The sequence below is a fragment of the Lemur catta genome, chromosome 1 (genome assembly GCF_020740605.2).
Source record: "Lemur catta isolate mLemCat1 chromosome 1, mLemCat1.pri, whole genome shotgun sequence".
NCBI classification, from domain to species: Eukaryota; Metazoa; Chordata; class Mammalia; order Primates; family Lemuridae; genus Lemur; species Lemur catta.
In genome coordinates, this window is record NC_059128.1 from 164,140,090 (window position 1) to 164,155,204 (window position 15,115).

Sequence of the window (15,115 nt, forward strand, 5' to 3'; positions counted from 1 at the left end):
TATATATATATGTGTGTGTATATGTGTATATATATATATATATATACACATATACACACACACACAGTAGAAGTAATGGAAATGACAAATAAGAATGTGAAGTGAAAATAGTGGAACATGCTGTATTTGGGCAGGTGTGGGAATATTACTTGGTACCCAAAGGATGGCAATTTGCCAATATTCATAGAAACTTAAAGTAAATATACCTTTTTTTTTTTGAGACAGAGTCTCACTCTGTTGCCTGGGCTAGAGTGCTGTGGCATCAGCCCAGCTCACAGCAACCTCAAACGCCTGGGCTCAAGCAATCCTCCTGCCTCAGCCTCCCGAGTAGCTGGGACTACAGGCATGTGCCACCATGCCTGGCTAATTTTTTCTCTATATATTTTTAGGTGTCCAAATCATTTCTTTCTATTTTTTAGTAGGGACGGGGTCTCACTGTTTCTCAGGCTGGTCTCGAACTCCTGACCTCGAGTGATCCTCCTACCTCGGCCTCCCAGAGTGCTAGGATTACAGGCATGAGCCACCGTGCCCGGCTGTAAATATACCTTTGACCCAGAAATTCCACCTCTACAAAATTAAGCTATTGCCACCATTTCAGAGCCAAGAAATGCAGAGTGGGAATGTGAGCTGAAGAAAGAACTAAAGCAGAGCCAAGCCAAGGGATGTGGGCAAGGATGGCCACCCAGGATGTGTCCTCTGGGCGCTAGTGTTCATATACAGAGAGGGCAACTGAGTTAAGCCTGGGTTCAGACCAGCCCAGTCTTACTCTCCAAGCTTACACCCACTGTAAAGAAATGTATATACAGCTCTGAACATTTATTGACTCCTGAATCAGCATGGCTGTTCAAAGAGGCCTCTTCTTCATCCCTGAGTTCTTATAATGTCTTGTTCTTAAAGAACATCAGTGAAAATATGGAATAAGGAGATTTAAAAATTCTCTCCTTCATAGAAGTCTCATATTAATGGATTGGAAGCTTAAGATGGGAATACTCCACAAATTTATCTACATTTTAAATACAATCTCCGTCAAAATTCCAGCTGCTTTTTTCTGCATAAATTGATAAAGTGACCCTAAAAGTCATATAGAAATACATGGGGTCCAGAATAGCCAAAACAACCTTGAAAAAGAACCAAGTTGCAGGACTCATGCTTCCCAACCTTAAAACTTTCTACAAAGGTAGAGCAATCAAAACTGTGTGGTACTGGTACAAGAACAGAAATATAGATAATTAGAATAGAATTGAAAGTCTAAAATTAAACTCATACACTTATGGTAACTTTGTTTCTGACAAGGGTTCCAAGAAAATTTAATGGTGAAAGAAAAGTCTTTTCAACAAATGGTGCTAGGACAACTGAATATCCGCATATAGAAGAGTGAAATTATGTCCCTACCTTACACCACATGCAAAAAATAACTTAAAATGCATCAAAGAACTAAATGTACATCTACCCAGAAGAACAAAAGTCTCTATAACAAAGACACCTGTACCCGAATGTTTATAGCAGCACAATTCGCAATTGCAAAGATGTGGAAACAACCCAAATGCCCATCAATCCACAAATGGATTAGTAAACTGTGGTATATGTATACCATGGAGTATTACTCAGCTATAAGAAATAACGGGGATACAACATCTCTTTGGTTCTCCTGGAGAGAGTTGGAACCCATTATATTAAGTGAAGTATCCAAAGAATGGAAAAACAAGCATCACAGGTACTCACCAGAAAATTGGTTTCCCTGATCATCACCTAAATGCACATCGGGGAAGGATACCACTTGGATATGAGACTGAGACGGGGGGTGGGGGGAGGGCATGGGTGTATGCCTACATGATGAGTGCATTGCGTACCGTCTGGGGAATGGTCATGCTTGAAGGTGCTGACTCGGGGAGGTGGGGGGTTGGGGGAGGGTATGGAGGTATGACTACATGATGAGTGCCAGGCGCACTGACTGAAGAATGGACATGCTTGAGGCTCTGACTTGGGGGGATGGGCGGGACATGGACAATGTATATAACCTGAGCTTTTGTACCCCCATGAAGAGCTGAAATTAAAAAAAAAAATGATGAATTCCAAATTAAAAAAAAAGTGTTGATCAAAAGTAAGGATTTTTCAACAACTCAGGTTGGATCCCAGGGATGCTATCTATCAGTAACTAAAAATAAAAAATAAAATAAAAAAAAAATAAAAAAATAAACTCTTAGAAGAACACATAAGAGTAAATCTTCATGACTACTGAGTAGATATTTTAGATATGACAGTAAAGTACTAGCACCAAAACAAAAGTACAGATAAATTGGACTTCTTCAAATTTAAAATCACTTGTGGCTCAAGTGATTTTCTTAAGGTCACCATTAAGAAAGTGAAAATACAACTCACAGAGTGGTAGGAGTATATTTGCAAATCATATATCTGGTAAGCATCTATTACTCAGAATATATAAGGATCTTATAGCATAACAACAAAAGATAAATAAGGCAGTTAAAAATGGGCAAAGTATTTGAATAGATGTTTATCCAAAGAAGATATAGAAATGGCCATTCAGGACATGAAAAGATACCATCATTCATCTTTAGGGTAATGAAAAGCAAAACCACAAGGTACCATTTATATCCACTAGAATGCCTATAATAAAAAGAAGACAATAGCAAATGTTGGTGAAAATGTGGGGAAATTAGAAACTTTATACATTGCTGGTGGGAATGTAAAATGGTGCCTGCACTTTGGAAAACAATTTGGTGCTTTCTCAAAATGTTAAACGTAGAGTTATGATAAGTCCAAAAATTCTCCTAGATATCTTCTCTGAAGAAATGACAACATATATCCACAAAACATGTACATGAATGTTCACGGAAGCATTATTCATAATAGCCAAAAAGTAGAAACAACCCAAATGTTTATCAACTGATAAAAAAAATTTTAAATGTGACTTATCCATATAATGGAATATTAACCATAAAAATTAAGTACTGATACATACCAAAACATGGATAAACCTTGAAAACATACTAAATGAAGAAGCCAAACATAAAAGGCCACATATTATGATTCTATTTAGTGGTGACCACGACCTGTAGGAAGGAAGAATGGGGAGTGACTGCTGTGGGTTTGGCGTTTCTTTTCTGGGTCGTGAAAATGTTCGGTTTTCTCTTTAGTAAAATAGGAGCTTAATCTAAATGATTTATAAACTGTTTTCCAAATCCAGCTTCCAATTGTTTTATTAATATCAATCTTCCTGCCTGTTGAGCAATTTCAAAAGAATTGCTGGAAAAGTCAACTCTAGAATAAAAACCAGCCTTTATGCCTTTGGTATCTCATTTTTTTTTTTTTTTTTTTGAGACAGAGTCTCGCTCTGTTGGCCGGGCTAGAGTGAGTGCCGTGGCATCAGCCTAGCTCACAGCAACCTCAAACTCCTGGGCTTAAGCGATCCTACTGCCTCAGCCTCTCAAGTAGCTGGGACTACAGGCATGCGCCACCATGCCCGGCTAATTTTTTCTATATATATTTTTAGCTGTCCAGATAATTTGTTTCTATTTTTTAGTAGAGACAGGGGTCTCGCTCTTACTCAGGCTGGTCTCGAACTCCTGAGCTCAAACAATCTGCCCGCCTCAGCCTCCCAGAGTGCTAGGATTACAGGGGTGAGCCACTGTGCCCAGCCCTTTGGTATCTCATTTAGGGCAGTTCTATTTTTGAGTATCGGGAATTTTTTTTTTAACTACACAAATTTTTTTTATTTTCTGAATTTCTTCTCTAAATTTGTAATTTACTTATTTATTTTTTAATTCAGGATATTATGGGGGTACAAACATTTTGGTTACAAGAAATGCATTTGCCTCACTCAAGGCAAGGTCACAAGCATGACCTTCCCCCATACAGCGCACCCCATCTCCATTAGCTGTGGGTTTACTCACCCCACCTGCTCTAGCCCCCACCCCCCCACACCTGACCGGCACCCAGTGAGTATTACTACCATGTGAGCACCTTAGTGTTGATCAATTAGTACCGGTTTGATGGCGAATACATGTGGTGCATGTTTTTCCATCCTTGTGATACCTCACTTTGAAGGATGGGCTCAATCTCTATCCAGGATAATATAAGAGGTGCTAGATCACCATTGTTTTTTTTCAGTTGAGTAGTATTCCATGATATACATATATAACATTTTGTTAATTCACTCATGTATTGATGGACATTTGGGTTGTTTCCACATCTTTGCGGTTGTAAATTGTGCTGCTATAAACATTTGAGTGCAGATGTCTTTGTTATAGAATGTCTTTTTTTCCTTTGGGTAGATGCCTAGTAGTGGGATTGCTGGAACAAATGGTATTTCTATTTTTAGCTCTTTGAGGTCTCTCCAAATTACTTTCCACAGGGGTTGTACTAATTTGCAGTCCCACCAGCAGTGTAAGAGTGTTTCAATCTCTCCACATCCATGCCAGCATTTGTTATTTTGGGACTTTTTGATAAAGGCCATTCTCACTGGAGTTAGGTGATACCTCATTGTAGTTTTGATTTGCATTTCCCTAATGATTAGATGTTGAGCACTTTTTTATATGTTTTTTGGCCATTAGTCTGTCTTCTTTTGAAAAGTTTCTGTTCATGTCCTTTACCCAATTATTTTTATTTTATTTTATTTTATTTATTTATTTATTTGAGACAGAGTCTCACTTTGTTGCCCGGGCTAGAGTGAGTGCCGTAGCGTCAGCCTAGCTCACAGCAACCTCAAACTCCTGGGCTTAAGCGATCCTACTGCCTTAGCCTCCCGAGTAGCTGGGACTATAGGCATGTGCCACCATGCCTGGCTAATTTTTTCTATATATATTTTTAGTTGTCCAGATAATTTTTTTATTTCTATTTTTAGTAGAGACGGGGTCTCGCTCAGGCTGGTCTCGAACTCCTGACCTTGAGCAATCCACCCACCTCGGCCTCCCAGAGGGCTAGGATTACAGGCGTGAGCCACCGCGCCCGTCCCCTTTACCCATTTATTGACGGGGTTGTTTGATTTTTTCTTGTCAGTGGTAACCCAACTTGCCAAAATACCTCTAAGATAATAAATACAAGGCTTAGAGTATTGGGAATTTTGATCTATTTCTCTTTTCATAAGGAACAATCCTGATTTGTTGGAATTTTTATGAGACTTTAATCTACCACGAAGATTTCTGATTGATTGTGAACTGTGTGAAGAGAAACGTCAAACTTAAAGTAGTTTGTAACTGGTTATAACTGTGAGAAAGCAGTTTTCATAAGGGCTCACTGAAGAGACATGGGTAGCTTTTGGCTTTTTAAAACTGCACAATATTTGTATATCTTTATAAGGTACATGCGATGTTTTGATACAGGTATACAATGTGAACTAATCAAACCAGGGTAACTGGGGTATCCATCACCTCAGGCATTTAACATTTCTTTGTGTTAGGAACATTCCAATTCCACTTTTAGTTATTTCAAATTATACCCTAACTTATTGTTGATTATAGTCACTTTGTTGTGCTGTCAAATATTGTTCATTCTATTTAACTGCATTTGTACCCATTAACCATCCCCACTTTATCCCCCCGCTCCCCTCCACCCTTCCCAGCCTCTGGTGAGAACCATTATTCTACTGTCTGTCTCCATGAGATCAATTGTTTTAATGTTTAGCTCCCACATATGAATGAGAACATGAGAGATTTGTCTTTCTGTGCTTGGCTTATTTCATTTAACATAATGTTCTCCAGTTCCATCCACATTGTTTCAAATGGCAGCTTTCATTCCTTTTTGTGGCTATATAATATTCCATTGTGTATATGTACCAAAATTTCTTTATCCAGTTCACCCATTGATGGACACTTAGGTTGACTCTATATCTTGGCTATTGTTAATAGTATTACAAAAATCATGGGAGTTCAGATATTTTTTCAATATACTGAATTCCCATCTTTTGGATATATACTCAGCAATGGGGATTGCTGGGTCATATGGTAGCTCTATTTTCAGTTTTCTGAGGAACTTTCCTACTGTTCTCCATACTGATTATACTAATTTATATTCCCAGCAACAGTGTACAGGGGTTTCCCTTTCTTCACATCCTCTCCAGCATTTGTTATTGTCTGTCTTTTTGATAAAAGCCATTTTAAATGCAGTGAGATGATATCTCATTATAGTTTTTTTTTTCATTGTAGTTTTGATTTGCATTTCTCTAATGACTGGTGATGTTAAGCATTTTTTCATAACCTGTTGGCCATTAGTATGTCTTTGTGAAATGTCTATTCAGATCCTTTACCCATTTTTAAATTGGGTTATTTGATTTTTTCCTATTGAGTTATTGGAACTCCTTATATATTCTAGTTATTAATCCCTTGTTAGATGGGCAGTTTGCAAATATTTTCTCTCATTATGTGGGTTGTCTCTTCCCTTCATTGGTTGTTTGCTGTGCAGAAGCTTTTTAGGTTGAGGTGATCCCATTTATCTGATTATGCTTTGGTTGCCTGGGCTTTGGAGGTATTACTCAAGAAGTCCTTGCCCAGACCAATCTCCTGAAGCATTTCCCCAGTGTTTTCTTTTAGTAGTTTTGTAGTTTCAGGTCTTAGATTTAAGTCTTTAATCCATTTTCATTTGATTTTTGCATATGGCAAGATATAAGGGTCTAGTAGTTTCATTCTTCTGCATATGGATATCCAATTAGTTTTCCCAGCACCATTTATTGAAGAGACTGTCCTTTCCCCACTGTACATTCTGGGCACCTTTGTCAAAGATAAATTCACTATAGATGTTTGGATTTATTTCTGGATTCTCTATTCCATTGGTCTCTGTGTTTGTTTTTATGCCAGTACCATGTTGTTTTGGTTACTATGCCAGTACCATGTTGTTTTGGTTACTATAGCTCTGTAGTATAATCTGAAGTCAAGTAATGTGATTCTTCTAGTATTGTCCTTTTTGCTCAGGATAGATTTGGGTACTCTGGGTCTTTTCTGGTTCTACATAAATTTTAGGATTATTTTTTCTATTTCTATGAAGAATGTCATTGCTATTTTGATGGGAATTGCATTGAATCTGTAGATTGCTTTGGGTAGTATGGACATTTTAACAATACTGACTCTTACCTGGGATGAATCCCACTTGATCATGATGAATACTTTTTTTAATATGTTGTTGAATTTAGTTTGCTAGTATTTTGTCGAGGATTTTTGCATCTATGTTCATCAGAGATATTGGCTTATAGTTTTCTGTTTTTGTTGTGTCTTTGTCTGATTTTTATATCAGGATGATACAAGCCACATATAAGGAGTTTGGGAGCATCCCTTTCTTGATTTTTTGGAATAGTTTAAGTAGGGTTGATATGAGTTCTTTGACTGGTAGAATTCAGCAGTGAAGCCATTGGGTCCTAGGCTTTTCTTTGATGAGAGACATTTTTATTACTGTTTCTAGCTTGTTACTTATTATTGCTTTATTCCAGTTTTGGATTTCTTCCTGGTAGAATCTTGGTAGGTTGTATGTGTCTAGGAATTTATCCATGTGTTATAGATTTTTCAATTTACTGGCATATAGTCACTCATAGTAGCCTGTAGCGATCCTTTGGATTTCTGTAGTATCAGTTGTAATGTCTCCTTTTTCATATCTGATTTTATTTATTTGGGTCATCTTTTTTTTGTTTCTTACTTAGTCTGACTAAAGTCTATTTTGTTTATCTTTTCAAAAAACCAACTTTTTGTTTTATTGATTTTTTGTTTGCTTTTTTATTTCAATGTCATTTATTTCTGCTCTGATCTTTATTATTTCTTTTCTTCTACTAATTTTGGGTTTGTTTGGTCTTGTTTTTCTAGTTCTTTGAGATACATCATTAGGTTGTTTATATGAAGCTTTTCTACTTTTTTGATGTAGGCACTTGCTACTATAAAGCTGCCTCTTATTACTGCTTTTGCTTTGTCCAATAGGTTTTGATATGTTGTGTTTTAATTTCCATTTGTTTTGAGAAATTTTTTAATTTCCTTCTTAATCTTTTCATTGACTCACTGGTCATTCAGGAGCATATTGTTTAATTTAAATGTATTTGTATATTTTCTAATGTTCCTCTTGTTATTGATTTCTAGTTTTATTCCATTGTGGTCAGAGAAGATACTTGGCATGAATTCATTTTTTTTGAATTTTTTGAGACTTGTTTTGTGGCCTAATGTATGGTCTATTTTTGAGAATGACCCATGAGCTATGGAAAAGAACATGAATTCTGCAGCTGTTGGATGAAATATTCTGTAGATATGTTTTAGGTCCATTTGGTCTATAATATAGCTTAAGTCCAATGTTTCTTTGTTGACTTTCTGTCTAGATGATCTGTCCAATGCGGGAAGTGGAGTGTTGGGGTCTTGAATGATTTTTGTATTGGGATGTATCTCTCTTTGTTAGTGATTATAATATTTGCTTTATATATCTGCGTGCTCCAGTGTTGGGTACCTATATATTTAAAATTGTTACATATTCTTGCTGAATTGACCCCTTTATCATTATATGATGACTTTCTTTGCCTCCTTTTACAGTTTTTGTCTTGAAATCTATTTTGTCTAATAGAAGTGTAGTTACTCCTGATCTTTTTTTGGTTTCCATTTGCCTGGAATATCTTTTTCCATCCTTTTATTTTCAGTAAATGTGTGTCTTTATAGGTGAAGCGTATCTCTTGCAGAGAACATTAGTTAACTCTGGTTTTTTTAATCCATTCAGCCACTCTATATCTTTTGAATGGAGAATTTAGTCTGTTCACATTTAATGTTATTATGGATAGATAAGGACTTACTACTGTCATGTTGTTATTTGATTTCTGGTTGTTTTGTCTTCCTCTTTTTCTTTCTTTCTTTCTTCCTTTGTTAAAAGTGATTTTCTCTTGTAGTGTGTTTTAATTTCTTGTTTTTTCTTTTTTCTGTATCTAAGTTTTTTGATTTGAGCTTATCACGAGGCTTGCAAAAAACATTTTATAACCAATTATTTTGAACATTTGACAACTCTGCTTACAAATAAATAAGCAAAGAAAAATCTAATAGAAATTCTACCCTCTACCTTCAGTGCCCTTGCTTTTTAACCTCTTGTTGTTTCCATCCATATCTTTTTATATTATCTCTCAAAAAGTTGTTGTTATTTTTGATAGCTTTGTGTTTTAGTCTTCCTATTCAAGATATAAGTGGTTTATATACTGCAATGAAGTATTCTGTATTTGTGTATTAGCTGTTACCAGTGAGTTGTATACCTTCAGAAGATTTCTTATTGTTCATTAACGTCCTCTTCTTTTAGATTAAAGAACTCCTTTTAGTATTTCTCGTAGGACAGGTCTGGTGCTGACGAAATCCCCCAGCTTTTGTTTGTCTGGGAAAGTTTTTGTTTCTCCTTCATGTTTGCAGGATATTTTTGCAGGGTACAATATTCTAGGGTTAAGGTTCTTTTCTTTTGTCACTTTGAATATGTAATGCCACTTTCTCCTGGCCTGGAAGGTTTCCACTGAGAAGTCTGCTGACAGATGTATTTGTATGTTATTATTTTATTTTTTGCTTCCTTTAAAACCTTTTCTTTGTCTGTGACCTTTGGGAAGTTGATTATTAAATACTTTGAGGTAGCCTTGTTTGGGTTAAATCTGCTTGGTATCTATGACCTTCTTATACCTGAATATTGATATCTTTCTCTAGGTTTGGAAAATTCCATTTTATTATTTTTTGAATAAACTTTCTACCTCCATATCTCTCTCTACCTCATCTTTAAGACCAATAACTCTTAGATTTGCTCTTTTGAGGCTATTTTCTAGATCTTGTAGGTGTGTTTGTATTTGACTGTATTTTCAAATACCCTATCTTCAAGCTCACTAATTGTCTCTTCTGCTTGGTAAATTCTAGTGTTGAGAAACTCTGATGCATTTTGCAGTTTGTCACCTGAATTCTTAAGCTCTAGGATTTCTGCTTGATTTTTTTATTATTTCCATCTCTTTGTTAAATTTCTCCACCAGGCTTCTGAATTCCTTCTCTATGTTGTCTTGAAATTCATTGAGATTCTTCAGGACAGCTATTTTGAACCTTTGTCTGAAACGATACCTATCTCCATCACTCTGTGTTTGGTTGCTGGTATCTTATTTAGTTAGTTTGGTGAGGTCATGTCTTCCTGGCTGTTCTCGATGCTTGTGGATATTCATAAATGTCCGAGCATTGAAGAATAGGTATTTATTTTAATCTTCACAGTCTGGGCTTGGTTGAACCCATCCTTCTTGAGAGACTTTCCAGATACTCAAATGGAACACTTGGCACTGCTTGACAAATACTTGCACAGTGTATTGTGCTCTAATACAACTATCCCAATAATTACTTCCTGGTATACAATAAGACTTTTTATATTGCAAATAAATATTTCTTTTGCAGATAAAAGTAAGAAATCTTCACAAAATGAAGATCCTGCTGATTATATTTGTCCTAATTCTTTGGAGTGAAACATTGGCAGATCAGAGCCCAGGTACCAGTATATTTTATGCTTACTATTATGTAGAAAAATAAATGTTCCTATGTCTCAGCAAACTTTAACAAACAGAGGTAAATAAAGAATTTATTTATTTACTAAAATATCAAAGTACACAATACTTAGAAATAGTTGTAGATATGTAATATCAAACTTAAACTCTCAAAGATAGCACAAAGTTATGGGCAAAAGTCATTAGTTATGTTATACCTGGCTAGATAAAGTTTAATTATTCATTGATTTGCTTCAGTCTCAATGTCCCATGTCTCCATGAACACAGTCAATCCATTTGTTTATAGGTCCATTTTAATCTTGGTCTTAACAAGTAGAAGAAAAGAACCCTACACAGAAAACAAATTCTAAGTATTTTTGTGGCTTAATCATTGCCTTCCTTCTATTTTAAAGGTATAAATATATCTATATATAGCTATATACATACACACACATACACACATATATATACACATACATTTCTTTTGCAAGTATGTATATATTTATGTAGTTAGTATATATATGTACACACACGTACGCAGTCATGCATCACTCAATGACAGGGATCCACTCTGAGAAATGCATTATTAGGCAATTTCATCATTGTGCGAATATCACAGAGTGTACTTACACATCGTTGAGTGTACTTACACAAACCTCGATGGTATAGTCTACTACACACCTAAGCTATATAGTATAGTCTATGCACCTGGGCTACAAACCTGTACAGCATGTTATTGTACTGAATATGTAGGCAGTTATAACGTGATGGTAAGTATTTGTGTATCTAAACATACTTATGTCTAAACAAAAAAATGGTAATGCCACTAGGCAATAGAAATTTTTCAGCTCCCTTATGATTTTATGGGACCACTGTCACATGTGCAGTCTGTCATTGACCAAAACATCATTACGGGGTGCCTGACTCTGTGTGTGTGCACATCTGTGTATGTATGGAACGTGAAAGCTAGGTTTTTCTACTCTCTTATAATTACTATTTAATAAAAAATAGTTCAAAGATGCATTTCTAACTATGCACTGTGCTACCTTAGGATTTCCTAGCAAATTTCTGAGTTACTTTGAAAGAAAGAGCCAGTTGTTAGACATTTACCACCACATCACTGATTTCACAAGTGGAGGTGACTGGTCATGACTGCTAAAGTAGATGCTGTCGGTGCTTCCCCTTGCCATAACTCCTTATCAGGCTGGGGAACCCCTCCCTTATCTGCTGTGAATATTTCCTGCAACAGCTCACAAGTGTGCCTCTCTTTCTCAGGAGAATTTCTCTGGGCTTTCCAAGAGCTGTCTTACCTAAGAGGTTATGTCCATAGCACTTCTGCTCCTTCCCTGCCACTCCTGGGGATGGTCTGCATTCAATGACTTACTGATAGGGGAGCCCAAAACACTGACCTTATTGCCTCAAGGAGGGATAGCTTTGCTGTAATTTATGCTCCAGAGCTCCCTGCAGAGCAGGCTAAAGCTGGACCTTACTTGACGACACACCTTTCTCTGCTCCTTCCCTTGTCCTGTCCCACTTCTCTCTTCATCGAGCCCATTCACCTGAAATCCTGGTCTTAGACTCTGCTTCTAACCTCTCCAACCTAAGACAGCTGCTTCCTCTGTACTACCAAAAATTGATATCCATAGACCACTTTGGGACTTTCTTGGGTGGTATCATGTTATTTATCCTTTAGAACAACATCACAGTTCGGGATTCCAGGACTAAAAAATAAAAACAATGTTGGTTGCCTCTGGTATAGACTTAAGGAAGAAAAATCTGTTGGCTAACATTAAAGTCCTTTTGTTTGACATTTTAGTAAAAGCAATTACAGTTTCTTCTGTTTGACCTCCAGAAGACCCTTTCCTTGGGATTCTGATATACACTTAATACTAGAAGATAGTCTCAAATGAGTACTGTGGTCTAAAATGTAAAGGCTGAACAATAACCTTGTTTTTGTTTGTTGTCACTTTATTTTGATAGGGCCAGGCCCTGAGTATGCAGATGTGGTGTTTCTGGTGGACAGCTCTGATCACCTGGGAATTAAATCCTTCCCATTTGTGAAAACATTCGTCAACAAAATGATCAACAGTCTCCCCATAGGGGCCGACAAATACCGCGTGGCCCTGGCCCAGTACAGCGACGAGCTCCACAGCGAATTCCAGCTGAGCACCTTCCGGAGCAGGAACCCCATGTTGAACCACCTCAAGAAGAACTTTGGGTTCATCGGCGGGTCCCTGAGGATAGGAAGTGCTCTCCAGGAGGCTCACAGGACTTACTTCTCTGCACCCACAAATGGGAGAGACAAGAAGCAGTTTCCCCCTATTTTGGTGGTCCTGGCTTCGGCTGAGTCTGAGGATGACGTGGAAGAGGCTTCGGAGGCCCTGCGGAAAGACGGGGTGAAAATCATCTCTGTGGGGATGCAGAAAGCATCTGAGGAAAACCTGAAGTCCATGGCCACGTCTCAGTTTCATTTCAACCTTCGGACGGTCAGAGACCTCAGCATGTTTTCCCAAAACATGACGCAGATCATCAAGGATGTAACAAAGTACGAGGAAGCAGCAGTCGATGCTGATGCCCAAGGTGAGGAAGCCCGAGGTTGAAGAGGTGCCTGATCCCCATACAGACCTTCGTCTGGCCACCCTTATCTCCTGCAACTCCTGTTCCGTTTTTATGAATAGCCATATTGAAGTAGTGGAAACATCTATACATCATACCCTTGCTTGCTTCTGTCTTTGTGCCATTTTCTCTGATAGGAATCCTGATGCACTCCTCTGCTTTCTTATAGCTTGAATAACTCCTGTCATATTTAAATCTTACCCCTACATTCTTATCCTTTTGGAATGCTTTCCTTTTAAATTTCCTTTTGGGTTTCACAGTTCCTTGTGCACACCCTGTGACAGCAGCACTTTCCCTTAACTTTCCATTTCTGTGTTTGTTCTCCTTCCCTCCCCACCAGCAAGGAACTGGTAGCACATGAGGGCAGAATTGGCAACTTATATTCACCCCTGTATGCTTTGTGCCTAGCTCAGTGCCTGACAACGAGCTGTTCTATTTCTTAATGGTTGAATCCATGAGGGTCTTACAGATAAAGAAATAAGATCCTTATCTGTCCTCTTTCTCTCATAGTCCTGGTATGGTATGGGGCACACAATAAATATTTAATAAATGCCTGTTAACTGATACGTAGCAACACTCAATGGGAATGGTAACCTTAGAATTAGACCCTATTAGCACATGTTTATACTTTGTGTTCAGCCAGGCAGAAGTAGGGATACCCTCCATTGTACAGTAGCACAATGCAGTGTACTGCGGTCTTGAGCCCTCCGTGTGCTGTGTTGGCCCATCCCCTCCTGAGCCATTATTTTCCCCATAGAGGTAAAATCTCTCTAGTGAGTATCAGGATCTACTAAAGACTCATTAGCTCTCCCACTTATGCAATCATTTTATGATAATATTTTTTACATCTAAGACGTACTTCCCTCTCTCCCCCACATTTTAACATTTTTGATGTTAGGATGTGTCTTTCAGTAGTGCTTAAAAAAATTTCTGAAGAGCTGTCATTAAATAATGGTGTATCTTCCAGTAGAGTTGATCTTTGAATTGAAGAAGTACTGAAAGTATTTCTGACAAGCTTATGGGTATGAATGAGATCAGTTAGAAGCATCTCAAATTGAACTGACTCAGTACCTTCACTTGTATAATTTAAGACCTTAGCTATCACACCTTCAGTGTAAAATTCTCCCCAACTTACTTTCTGAAAACCCTCGAGAATGTCTCATGTGACTGTATAAACCTTTTCTCTAAGGTGCCATCATCCATGTTGATGTCTGTTGTGTGCAAAGCTACACAAAGGCAGCGCTTACCCACCCATTGCAGCTGGTTTCCTTTGGGAGAATTCTGATTCCCAGGCCAGAAAGCCATCTTCTATTATCCCTAAGCTGCCAGCCAGCCAGTGCCAGAATGGCCTTTCCTTCCATCCCTGGGAAGTCCGTGTATTTCATGAAAAAATGCAGAGGACCTTTTTCTCATCAATTTTCATTCTTGATCCCCTAGGTCAAAAGGAGGACTACCTGTACCCCCTTAACTCACAACTTATCACTTGAAAAGTGCTTTATTTGTGTCTTAGGTGAGTTCTCCATGAAGACTCCAAAAGAGAAGACCCTTGAGTACAAATAGTTTACTTGGGAAGTAGTCCCAGGAAACACCAGTAAGGAATGGGGAAAATGAGGAGGCTGCACATGTAGTATTGATGAGCAGGCAAAACAGGACAACACACAGCTTAAGGGAGATGGTCAATAGTATGTTGTACTGATTAGAGGATCCAGTCATTCTTTTTGAAGGAAAGTAGAGAGAATTTCCAGCATAATGGATTTTCCTGGCTGCTGCTGTGATCAGTTGGTGGTAGTGGGACATTCTGGCAGGTGCTATCTAGTCCTAAGATCCAGGAAGCCACATGGTATGATACGAAGTGGCCTGAACCACAGATCAAAAGATGACACTAGTTGGCTATATGATCTTAGAGAGGTGACACCATATCTCTGGGCCATGCATCAGCACCCTCATTTGTAAGATGTGTGAGTTGGGATGATCTTGAAATTTCCTTCTTGCTCTACCATTTCCTCATTCCATGGCTATAGCTATGGGCTGATGTTTTTAGTACAACCA

The 15,115-nt window shown here is 37.8% G+C and overlaps 1 protein-coding gene across 3 annotated transcripts in view; it reads left to right on the forward strand.

The window, feature by feature from the left end:
* The first annotated feature begins 10,370 nt into the window (after positions 1 to 10,370).
* COL6A5 (collagen type VI alpha 5 chain) overlaps positions 10,371 to 15,115 on the forward strand; it is a 103,692-nt gene continuing 98,947 nt past the window's right edge. The window contains exons 1-2 of one of the 3 annotated variants that reach the window (XM_045538524.1): positions 10,371 to 10,455; positions 12,431 to 13,030. In XM_045538524.1, the coding sequence (XP_045394480.1) occupies positions 10,389 to 10,455; positions 12,431 to 13,030 (667 nt within the window). In that variant the 5' untranslated portion in view covers positions 10,371 to 10,388. Of the gene's footprint in view, positions 10,456 to 12,430; positions 13,031 to 15,115 lie in introns of those variants that run through there. The other 2 variants (XM_045538514.1, XM_045538505.1) reach the window with 2 other exon arrangements.